Here is a 12,805-nt window from a genome sequence, read left to right as displayed (position 1 = left end):
GAATCCTTTTCCCCACCCTAGTATAGTAGGATCTGGCTTCAGATCCTACTAGTGCAGTGGTTTTCAACCAGTGTGCTGTGTCACCCTGGGGTGCCACGGACAACACTGGCCTCTGTCCCTCTTTCCTTCTTTCCTTCCTTCCTTCCTTCCTCTGATGCCCTCTCATTTCTCTGCCTCCCAAAGGCTTGCACAGCTGTTTGTTGCAGCAGCCTTGGCTACAAGCTCCACAGGCAAATAGTGCCTCTAGGGCTGGTCAGGAGGTGTTGGCTGCCAGGAGCTGAAGCGGCCTGTCGGCAGGCAAGCAAGCAAGTGGGCAAGGTACCCCAGCCAACCAGTCTGCCAGCCCTTGCTGTTGGGAATGGACAGACAAGTCCCAGGCCCCTTTGGGGCAGAGTGAGGAGGCTTCTCTCTTTGGGGGCAGGGGGGCAGCTCAGAGACCGGGGGGGGGGGGGGAGCGAGCAGCAGCTGCCTGGAGGACTCCCAAGGAGGGGAGAGAAGAAGAAGCTGAGGGAACACTCCACAGGGGAGGTTGTTCAAGAAAGGGGGACAGAAGGCAAGAAGTGACATAACAGGGCTCCTAAGCCGCACAGGGGTGCCCCAGAAAGAATGTAGTTGGTTAAGGGAGCTGTGGACTCAAAAAGGTTGAAAACCTCTGTACTAGTGGAATGGTGGAATGGCAGTAAGTTTGCTGGCCTCGGGTGCAGTGCTCCTCCACCCACTGCTCATTTAGTAAAGTGTTCCTTGGACTTTAAGGGGACAGGCATTTCAAAGGTGCACAAGAGAAATGAATGCTGCTGCATGGGTGCATCATTATTGAGAAATTCCATTTATCTGGAACACTACATATGACCAGAACTGTGTGCCTAGTTTGGTTTTGCTCTGAGCAACGTGTGTGGTGCTACTACAAACATACCAGAGGAAAACAATCTTACTCCCACAGCAGTAGCCAAGTATATGAGTGGGTATTTGCATAATCTGCAACAGAAGTACAAGTCTAATTAATTCCCAGAACCTTTGCCATAACTGACACAAGCATATAGTCCAAAACCTATATTCAACTATTAATTAATGAATTGATTTCAAGAAAGGGGAAAAAAGGCTTCCTACAGCAAACATCTTCCACCAGTAATTGGATTAAGTCTAAAAATGCATTCTTCTTTTTCTTATGAGGGACACCTCAGTCATCCGCTTGTGAGTTCTGATTAGTCACAGATCCCTTGTGGCCTCTTAACTGTGGTGGACAAACTGTCTTGTGATGCTTACCAACAGTCACTGCCTGTGCCCTTTGCCATTCAAAGCTGGCTTGCCTTTGGCCACCCCATCATCGCAGGAAACTAAACCTGCTTTGTGGATGTTTGTAGATAAGAGGCAAGTTATCTGACATCCAGCCAGATTGGCCACCAAAGTAAGTAGTACTTAGCTTCTGCCAAAAACCCTGGATTCATCTGCAAACATGCCCCTGGTCAAAGTCAGGAAGCCACTGCTTACAGACTGCTTCTTTGGGACGGGTAGCTAGTAGAATCTCACTGCTGCTTTGGCCCTTGTCCAAAGATGGCTGTGTGTGCTCTGTATGGGTGTCCTACACAGGAAACTGTTGGAGCTGTAATTTGAGGGCTCCTCGTCTTCCCCTTTTGTGCATTGTGCTACAAATGCTGGGTGCGAGTAGCAGAAGTGGATTAAAACTTCTGCATGTAGGACTGGAAAAAGTGGGATCATTGCAGGCTATGTGATTGGGGCTGATGGAGGGGAGGTGCTATGGAGCTGTGGGGCGTGTGTCCCCATCATCATAAATTAATTGGCTCTCTCCATGTGCGGGTAGCATGTGGGTGGTAGCACCACAGATCCTGATTGATGGTGCACTTGCAGAGTCTACTGAGACTCTATGGTCATGTCTTCTATTTTTATGAGGTTTTTTATATTTTCTAGTTGTTTATTCCCCCCCACCGCCCCTTTTCAGGGCCGAGAATATATTGGATATGGTGGCTGTTGCACTGGTATAGTGCCAGAGTAACTCCCACTACAATCCCAATAGAGTGTGAGTATAGATTTCATTTCTCGATTAGATGAAGATAATGTAGCCTTTGTGTGGAGAAGAAAAAGAAGATGGGAGCATATATCAGAAATCTGTGTCTCCTTTGCTGCTGCTATCATCATCATCATCATTCCCCACCCATCCGATTGGGTTGCCTCAGCCACTCTGGGCAGCTTCCAACAATGTCTTCAGGCATTGTCTCCATTGGGAGGGTATCTTACAACAAATTCGATAAATTAACAGTGAAGAGAATGGAGAAAGTCAAAGATCTAGCATTTCTTCCAGCTTTTGAGGCTCAAATCAATGTCCTTTGAAAAGGAAATAATTTTAGAAATATTTTGTTCAACATATACTTGAGGTATCATGCAGAATAAGGGGCATATGACACATTACATAAAAATACATTTTTATAACGGCAAATATAATCCAAATCACAGAAAAAGGCAGCTTAGGAAGGGTGATTTTGAGCAGGAATATGGCCAGCAAGGAAAGAGTTAAAGTGTGCATTCACACAGTCTCAGCTATTTCATGGAAAAGAACAGCCCCTCAAGATTGCTTTTTATTAAACAGACAGACTAACATACACCCTTGGCTGGGTCCTGTATACAGTAGTACCTCAGGTTAAGAACTTAATTCATTCTGGAGGTCCATTCTTAACCTGAAACTGTTCTTAACCCGAGGTACCACTTTAGCTAATGGGGCTTCCCGCCGCCGCCACACGATTTCTGTTCTCAGCCTGAAGCAAAGTTCTTAACCTGAGGTACTATTTCTGGGTTAGCGGAGTCTGTAACCTGAAGCGTCTGTAACCCGAGGTACTGCTGTACATGCTCTTGTATGCAACGTCCAGTTTGACCAAATAACTGCAGAAAAGTGCATTCTATGGCTTAAGATCATGCTGAACAGATACAAATGCAACACACATTTACAGCAGGTAAACAAGCCAGGTCATGAGCACAGCATCAATATGTATCAGCTGAATTCAGTCACTGCTATGGATGTCATTTCTCACTAGAGCAACAAACTGGCTGAAAGGACAACTAAAGCCTAGCTCATGAATTACCCAAGACCACACAGAGAGCTAGATACTATCTCTACTAACATTAGTTTCCATTCTGTATAATTGGAATGATAGTGGCAAGGACAGAAAAGATAAGAGTGTGAATTACTCTGCGTAATCAATCTGCTACAAAAAAATGATTAATAAGGATGCAACCTGAATGCTAATTAGAAGTAGTGGTCTTTAGTTATTTACCTGAAAGAATTATAAGCTGGAAGATGCCTGTCCTGGTTTTGTGCTGGGACATGTTAGAGGGTTATGCTGGCACTATGCACATAATAAAAACTACCACATAGATAACATTTTCAAAAGTAGGGGGTTCATGGCTTGGCTTTTGAAAAGCAGGGGGTCTGCAGTACTAACTGGAAACCACTGCTCTAGTGGAAGGCATACAAACAGGGGGCAAAACAAACCTCCCCAGGGCAGGGTGTTCCAGAGTATGGGAGTGGTAGCAGATAAAGTCTCTTCCTTGTTTCAAAACATGTATTTGAACCGACAAGTGGATCTCTGTGGATGACCTTAATGAGCAGGATGATTCAGACAGTTATCCCTCAGATATCCTGGTCCTAACTGGTATGGGGCTTTAAAGGTCCAAACCAGCACGCTGAACTGGGCCCAAGAGACAGTATGGAAGCCAGTGCAGTTTGAGCTGTGGGGTAACATTCTGCCAATACCCTACCTTAAAGTCCTGCACCAAAAGTTTCTTTTATGCCCCCAAATAATGCTGACAGTGTTAAGGGACGGAGAAAGATTTGATGGTCTTCCGCTGAAAGCTTGGCTTACCCACTTCTCAATCCAGAGACAGATATCACTAAAAAGCCTACAACACACTGAAGCTTCCCCACTTTCCACACACCCTATCCAATTCTGCCTAGAAAGCAAGTCTCACACAACTGAATGAATCTTTCAGCCATCTTTGCTGTCTATGCACTATTGTACCTCACAGTATTCTCCAGATTCATCTGGCACAAATTATAGTCTCAAAGTGGAGAATGTTCCTGCATTTAACCATTTATTAAATCCTGGAAGAAACACTTTGAGATCAGCCTTGAACCATTTCACTCAGCCTTCTCAACCCTGTTGAAAACCCCCCTAAAATTACAAAGTTAATTGGCAGCACATTGTTACCATATGTGGTGTGCTAGCAGCGCCCTGAAGTTTATTTAAGCTTGGAAAGAGGTATGGAATATTATGGCCCTTTATAAGGATTTCAGATTGGCCCTAGTTATTAAGGAGATGATCTACCCCAAGCCTCTGCCTGACCTTATGCTTTGCTGGTGCCTTTTTGTACAATTCTGGACATGCTCTGTGAGAGGACTTTCATTACATATTATCTTTCCTTAATTCCCCAGTACCTTTTTCAATTAAGTTCTTGAAAAAAAGAGGAGGTTTGGTTAACTGACTCTTAAGATACCACAAAGATTAAAGAGCAAGCTGCACATTACATGAAAAGGACTCTGCAGTGTCTTTATGGCAAAGATTTACCCTTGGTATCCATTTGGTAGGATGGTGCTGCAAATCACTCCTATTCCCACTGCATCTGCTCTAAAGTAATACAGTAACAAGCAGCTCATAGGTGTCACAGTCTATACAAAGAAAGGTACAGTGCTTTTGTGAGAAACCCTGTTTCATAGCCAACCTCCTTTTCCCTGGGGTTGCTTCATACATTCCAGTTGTGCACTAAAGTATAACTCATGAGTACATGGAGGTCCCAAGTGGATGCAAACAAGTTCTCAGATGGGATTGTAATTGTCCCTATGTGTAGCACAAGATCCTAACTTTCTAAGGTCCTACACCTGCATAGCTAATTTTGCTTTTGTTCAAAGCATCTGACCAAATAGTTTACCGTTTACTTCATCTGATAGAGGCCATTGGCAAAAATCTGTTTTCCTTAAAGTCTCATAAACTAGATTTTTTTTTTAAATGCCCAAGCATACTTTCATAAAGTTAAACATCAGGTTCTAATTAAAGCCCTCCTTGGTTGATTTTACCAATTTGATATTGTAACACAACCTATCAAAACCTCAGAAAGCTCAATTCAGAGCATGTTCATTTCTGCAGTCTCTTTTCTACATTCCAAAGAAATTTAATTGTATGTGTATTTAAGATAATGTTTTTCAAAATAAAAATAAACTGAGCAAAAAGAGGCTAGTAAAAAAATGTTTGTCACCCACCATACACATCAAAAACCCTCATCAGAAGCTGTTTTGTTGATAAGAATGAAAATAGGGGGAAATGGATTCTCAGAATGTATACATGCATAATTTGGATAAGGGAAATCCTTGCTAAAATAGAAAATCTTCTCACAGCAGTGCCTGTCTCAAGAGACAATGGAATTTGCCTCACGGGGTGAAGTCAAACTGCATAGTGACTTCCTGGGAGTGCAAGCCTGGGCAATGTATATGGAGATCCTGGGCTGCCCAGATGACAAGACCCCACTCTTGGCCTTGCTTTTGTGGTCTAAAGGAATTCAGAGCAATACATTTGGCACCAGCTTGGCTGCAAGAGTTGCCGGAAGGAGGCATACAAGACACCATCCAACCGTCTTAGGGACTCCACTCAGGATTTGTGTCAGGTTTATTCCTTAGCCTTTTCTTCTCCTGAAGATTTTTCCAGAGGGATTACTCCCAAAGCCTTTCTGTCATGAATAAAATCACCCCTCTTGACCATTGGACCCACTCAATCTGCCAGAGCCTGTCTTCACATGTAGGGAAAGTCCCTAACTCACTGTGAGTTTGAGACCTATCAGCTACCTTCACCTGGTTTAGCCGGCCAGCCAAAGCTGTTTCCAGAGGTGTGACTGCTGTCGCATGCTGACAGCATCTAGGAGCCACAGGTGAAAGCTGAGTGCAGGCGAGGACCAAAGGTGGACAAACTACCCCAGAAGAAGCAGGACATCTCCCCCACCAGAAGATCAACTGTCAATCAACTGATGTCACTAATACATCAGGAGACCCATTTTCCACCTGTGCAATGCTTTGAAGCCCTACTTTTCCTGACAATCAGCCGGTTGTTCTGGTACAAGAATATACATGCTACTAGGGGCAGAGCATATTTGAGAAGTTAAATTGCAATCACTCCTTCCCTAGAGAAGCTAGACTGGCTCCTTCTTTGTTGTCCGTGTGCTGGCTGGTGAAGACTTTCTTGTTCCAACAGGCTTTGGGGCTTTTAATGAAAGGGCTGGTTTTAATAGATTTCATATATGTTTATAGTCAGTACGCAGAACACAAATATAAAAATGACCATCAGAAAATACACAATTAAAGTATTCTACTATGCATTCTGCAATCATGTTTTCAGCATATCTGTAAATAATGAGTTGCTTTGCTGTGTGTTAAAATCCAGCCTAACTGAAAATGAAAATGAAAAAATGCAAGAAGTCTTCCTGATGTTCAGTTCTGACTAATTTCCCACTTCTGAAGGTTAATTTTTAGGGGGAAAGAGCTTTGAATGTCTCATTTTATCTCTTATGTATGTAGAATCTAAACACCTGGATTACTTACATTTGTTTAAGAAAATAGTCAATCTCAGTAGTATCCCTGGCTTTCTCATCATTCTCTTTGAGTCGTTTTGGGTGCAATTATTCTTAATGACCGGAAGTGCATCTTACACCAAATTTGCATGTTCTTGATTTCAGAGTCTAATCACTAGATATTTTTTCTCCATGTCTGTCTGAATAAATAAACTGATTGAATTTCATCACATGACTCTTTGCCATCTAGGTGGTCTGACTCACTCAGTCTCTAAGAAGCTTACTGCCTAGTGCTCTCTCATAGCAGGCCATGGCACACCTTTAGAAATCCCACCTAGCAAAGTGTATTCATTCCAAGTCTCCCATTTCATGAAGGAAAAAAAACCTTCAAAATGTATTGTGGGGGTGGAGTATGCCAGAAAAGGAAGGGGAATGAACTCTCACGGGTCTGGGCTGATTCTTCTGTACAGGAAAATTGCAAAGGCTGGGATTGTTTACCTTAGAGAGGAGATGACAAACATCTCTATAATTACAAAGTCCAACAGGAATGCAGAGGGGCAATATCTAGCCTGCCTGCCTCATAGGATAAAAGAATAAGGGCCATTCTGTGAAGCAAAGAGTGAAAACTGAGATGAGGAAATATTTTTCTGCACAATGTCACCTTTAGATTGGTTGTCACTAGTACAAAAAAGTAGGATAACAAATTTATGAGGATTAAAAAAAACACCACACAACTATGAGAATATACTTGGGTATATACTCAATAAAAAAACAGTTTAACTGAAAATGATTCTAAATATTAATCAAGAAGCTTTTCAAAAGACATTATCTACCTTGCTGGGGGAACAAGAAAAAACATACTGTGGGGAAGGTGTTAAAATCTTAACAGGCAACTTGTCCTGGCTCTATGCAACAATTGTTTATCTTTTACCCATTCCTTTGAATCAGATAATGCTGCCTAATGCTGAAGACAGAATGCTGAAGAACAGAGCTGACCTAGCTGGGCAATTTGTCCTCTTCCAGCAAAAGAAACCCAGATATTTAAAAGGCATATGAGGAAGGGTCTTGGGAGGATCATTTACTTTTTCTATATATAATGATAGGAATATATTGTAACAGAAATAAATAGGACCTGAAGAGGCTTAAGGAATGTCTGCATGGTTTCCCATTCTATCGATTCTGGAGCACGATTTCTGTTCTCATCTTGAAGCAAAGTTCTTAACCCGAGGTACTATTTCTGGGTTAGCGAAGTCTGTAACCTGAAGCGTCTGTAACCCAAAGCGTATGTAACCCGAGGTACCACTGTATAGTAATGGAGCGTATCTCAGACATAGATGAAAATTCTTTTCTGTGTCCTCTAATCAGCAACTCTGTTCCATCTACAAATTACCTTATACAGTGGTGCCTCGCAAGACGAAATTAATCTGTTCCGCGAGTCTCTTCGTCTAGTGGTTTTTTCGTCTTGCGAAGCAACCCTATTAGCGGCTTAGCGGATTAGCGCTATTAGCGGTTTAGCGGCTATTAAAGGCTTAGCGGCTAAAAGGCTATTAGCGGCTTAGCGGCTTAGAAAAAGCGGTGTGTGAAAAAAATCTCAAGACTCGCAAGACATTTTCGTCTTGCGAAGCAAGCCCATAGGGAAATTCGTCCTGCGAAGCGCATCAAAAAATGGAAAACCCTTTCGTCTAGCGGGTTTTTCGTCTTGCGAGGCATTCGTCTTGCGGGGCACCACTGTACTCTATGCTTACTCACACTGCTAACATACTGGAGAAATTAAGGGAACATTTTTGCTGTAATCCCTCAAAGTGAAAGGGAGTCCATTCCTGAGTGAAGGACGTAAGAATGATGAAAATGGAATTGAGTTGTTTTTTATATTTATTTACTATTGAAATTTGTATACTGCCTTTCATCTGAAGATCACAGGGCTGTTCACAATATTAAAATGAAAATGAGAACATAAAATACATAATAAAATGAAAATATCACCATCCCCTCTAATACAAAACTTAGGTGATTCCATACCCATCAGTATGGAAGCAAAACAAGTCCATCATCCAAACAAAGGTGGTAATTCTGCATATTGAGGAGATTCCCCAAATATTCAGAAATATATTATTTCATTATTTAAAATAATAATATTAATAATGTGAAAATGCCCTAGCAAGGACCTATAAACTTCCAGTACCTACAGAATTTGAGGGAAGTTCAGCCATGGTTTGCCAAAGGTGTTGGCTGAAGAAATAAAAAAGAAAACTGAAGGAAGAAATAGGCCTGCTTAAGCCTAACAGCTTACTTATAGCATCCCAAGCAAGAAGAGTAGCATTACGTGCAGATGTGTGCCATCAGGTAAAAAAATGATCACTCCAGCATTATATGAGCCCACAAACAGTGCTGTAAGATTCCTGTTAATTGGCTGGAATCTTGAAACCTGCTTTATATATCTTGAAGGAGGGAAAACAATGTACCATATGTGTATTGATGCAATTTAAAACATATAACACATATGACCACATCTGACCCAGTCATACCTGTTTTCTGTGAAATGCTGCAATTTGCATTCCTCATTTGTGAAATCTATTTTTATCATTTTTAAATCACCTTTCTGATAATTACTATTACAGCTTCTATCTAACATTTAGCACCAGTATGCTAGACACTGCACAAACACAGAAGTTACAGAGTCTCTGACCAGAGGAATTACCTCTATTAGATGAGTGTGGCTTTGGAAAAGGACTATGGATCATGGATTAAATTCACATTTTGCTTTCTATCAGCAGCACAAAATAAAGTGTCATATTGGGGGTAAGCTTCCTGCACACTTACCCCTCTGCCCATCAGACCATTGTTGAAAGGAAGGCCAATAAAGCTGAAAGCTGCCTCTTGGATGAAATATGGATTCAGGATACGGATTTCATGTGGCTCTCTTGGAACATGGGTTGCCACAGACTTCCAGAAGCCATCAGAGGCACTCTGTAGAAAAGCAAAGGCCCATCGCAAATGGTTAGATAACTGACATGCTATAATCTCACAAACCTGTTTTTCATTTGAACCTGCCAGCTCTGTAGAAAGAAATTATATCCTAGGAACATATTCTAGGATCTACCAAGGAATGATGCCAAGGTATGGGCAGGTTACACAAAAAAGCCCTGAATGATGGGTCCATTCCAGTCATTCTTGTCTGGGCTTTTAAGATACATTCCACCCATACTCCAACTTCAGCCATCCTTGTTAGGTCACATCTGATTTACAATCCAAGACAAATACTGTAAGTCTTGTCACATACACATACAGGGAAGGGGAAGTAACAACGATAACAAATTGTGAGCATAATAGAAGGGGTTTGGTGTTGGTTGTGGTTTAGTACTATTACAAAGTCTTGGGGGGAACTTACTAAATTGGCCCACACATAGGCCTAAAGGTAAAGGTAAAGGACCCCTGACAGTAAAGTCCAGTTGCAGACGACTCTGTGGTTATGGCACTCATCTCGCTTTACAGGCTGAGGGAGCCGGCGTTTGTCCACAGACAGTTTTTCCAGGTCATGTGGCCAGCATGACTAAGCTGCTTCTGGCGCAACGGAACACTGAAACCAGAGCAGCGCACGGAAACGCCGTTTATCTTCCCTATTTATCTACTTGCACTTTTTTTGGTGTGCTTTCGAACGGCTAGGTTGGCAAGAGCTGGGACCGAGCAATGGGAGCTCACCCCGCCGTGAGGATTCGAACCGCCGACCTTCTGATCGGCAAGCCCAAGAGGTTCAGTGCTTTAGACTACATTGCCATTAGTGTCCCTTACACATAGGCCTAGCTCCTGCTTTTTACATTCCTAACACCCACTCTCCATTGTGTACCTTCTAAGGAATTTCTTTGGAAATACTTCATAATTGGAAAGCTGTGGACATGGCAGGAAAAGAGAAAGAAAACACCTATCAACGTAAAGTGGGAGAACCACCAGTAGCAGTTACATCCACAGCACAGGAGCAGGAGCAGTGTGTCCCATTTCTCCACTTGGGATGAAATGGGAAGTGCCACACTGCCCACCCCGCCAACTCTGTTGCCGAAGTAGAGCTGGTATAGGGAAGATAAGATGTGTGGGGTATAAATAGGAAAATTATCTTCATGGAATGGGACGTCCCTATTTTCACTGCAGAAACATTGGAGGGTATGTGCATCCAAGACCAGAGGTTTGCTGCATTCTTCCTACAAATTACAACCGTACTTCAAATATTTTCTGGACAGCAATAATAGGTCATGGCCTACTTATATCAAGCAGAAACACAATTGCTTAAGTAGATGGGTTGTATAAGTGAGAAGTGCATTTGGGAACTCATAAAAATATGCCCAGAATCACTTAAAATTCCACCATCAGACTTTTGCTTTCTCAAAACTGTGAGTAAGTTCAATCTCAACTCAATTTACAAAATGAAAGTAGCTTCAGTCTGGCTGTTCCCTAGACTGACCATCAACACTGGTAATATATTTCTCTTGTTCTCCCAGCGAACCATATATACTCCCTGCCCTTTGCACCCATGGGCTAAAGGAAAAGCTGAATGTCTGCAGAATGAAACACCTCATAAATCGAAGGAAGGGAGAACTCTGACAGATGAGGAAACTAGGCTCTCGGCTCATGTCTAGAATGGATTAGGTATCTTTATTTACTGTAGTTTGGTCTGTACTTCTTATTGTGCCCCTGAGAAAACCAGCTATTTGATGTAAAATCCACAGCCGATGAAAGATTAGTGGAGACAAATCAAGCAGCTCCAATTACAGAACGGCTGCAACGGCACTGATTCCCTGCAGTACCTAATCCAATGCTTTGGGTATTGTTTTCACAAGTGCTCAATTTCTATTATGAACTGCAGAAAATCATTAGGATATGCAACACAATATTTTTGAAGAAGACTACCTTCTGAAGATTACTGTGCAGTATGGAGCATGACAGCACCACTTAGATGGCACTATTGCTCCTTACTCCATAACCACAATCTTCACTGGAACTAGAAACATGTGTTAAATTTTCAACATGATACAGAGATCACACCTTGCTCTTGAGAGTTCCCAGAAGCTCCTGATGTGCCGATATCTAGTCAGCAGTCCGACACACAAAACAATGTTTTTTAATGAATTCCCACAATCCACTCATTGTGAATTATCTGCTTTTAAAATACTGGCAGCTAACCTGTGCTCCTCCAGATGTTATTCGACTCTTTACACTCATCAGCACCAGTAAGCATGCCCAATGGCCAGGGATTAGAGCAACTGTACTCCAATAAATTAAGGAGGGTCACATGTTAGTCACCAGTTGTTTTTTAAAGCAATTATAAAATCTATTGGTCTTTAATAATTAACTAACAAAATGCCCAAACAGATGAGATGTATATGGAAATGTGGGCATAAAAATGGTCTGCAGCTTAGTGGATGGGCACATTTCAGCCCCAGCTCCAACAGTCCTTCCCTTCTGGTTTTCCCATGGCCTTTGCTTCTTCTCTCTCCCTTGAGATTCCCACCTGCTGCCACAATTCTCAACCCTTAAGAACAGAGTTCCCCACCAAAATACCATTATTATTTTTTGCTTGCTCCCAGCCTTGTAGATAGAACAGCCTTCCAAATCTGGCGCCCTCCATATGTTTTTCACTGCAACTTCCATCACCCCCAGTCAGTGAAGCTATGTTGGCTGCAGCTGAAGGGAGCTGTAGTCCAAAACATCTGGAGGACACCAGCTTCAAGGCAGAGCACAGACTTTTCCACACATTGCCAGTTTCCACTGTTTAGTTTGTGCTTTCTCTTATACTAACTAACTAAGCAATTTTCATATAATTTTAAATAGCAGCAATTTCTGCACCCCAGGGTTAAAAAGTCTATACAAAGACAAAAGCTGACAAAACAGTCATCATCAAAATAAGGACTAGCAGAAATATCACTTCTTCCTTACCAAGTGGGATGCAGATAAGTACAGGAAGTTGCCTAATTCTGAACCAGAGCACTGGTCAATCTAGCTTGTGTGGCTCTTGGGGGTTTCAGACTAGAGTTCTTCCTACCCAGGGATACCAAGAATTGGACCTGGAACCTTCTGCATGCAATGCACAGTCTCTGCCAATGAGCTATAGCCTCTGCCCTGAGTCATGGAAATATGTGAAATAAAAAGACTTGCCATGAGTTACTACTGATATTACAGCATCAGTTGATAGGCAGTGTTTATAGTGAAAGAAAAAGTGCTAACAGTTTCGGGGAAGTAGTTATGATAGACACAG

The 12,805-nt window shown here is 42.2% G+C and overlaps 1 protein-coding gene across 9 annotated transcripts in view; it reads right to left on the bottom strand.

Moving 5' to 3' along the window:
• The window catches only part of ST3GAL3 (ST3 beta-galactoside alpha-2,3-sialyltransferase 3), a 183,425-nt gene that overhangs the window by 35,916 nt on the left and 134,704 nt on the right, over positions 1-12,805 (bottom strand). For all 9 annotated transcript variants that reach the window (XR_014008460.1, XM_081195244.1, XM_081195245.1 and 6 more), the window contains one exon: positions 9,382-9,528. Coding sequence is in view for 8 of the 9 variants with exons in the window: in XM_081195244.1 (XP_081051370.1) it covers positions 9,382-9,528 (147 nt within the window). In the remaining variant the exon portion in view is untranslated. The remainder of the gene's footprint in view (positions 1-9,381; positions 9,529-12,805) is intronic.

The sequence above is a fragment of the Podarcis bocagei genome (genome assembly GCF_964188305.1).
Source record: "Podarcis bocagei genome assembly, chromosome: 5".
NCBI classification, from domain to species: domain Eukaryota; kingdom Metazoa; phylum Chordata; class Lepidosauria; order Squamata; family Lacertidae; genus Podarcis; species Podarcis bocagei.
The sequence above is the reverse complement of the archived record's forward strand: the minus strand, read 5'-3'. Positions and strand labels throughout refer to the sequence as shown.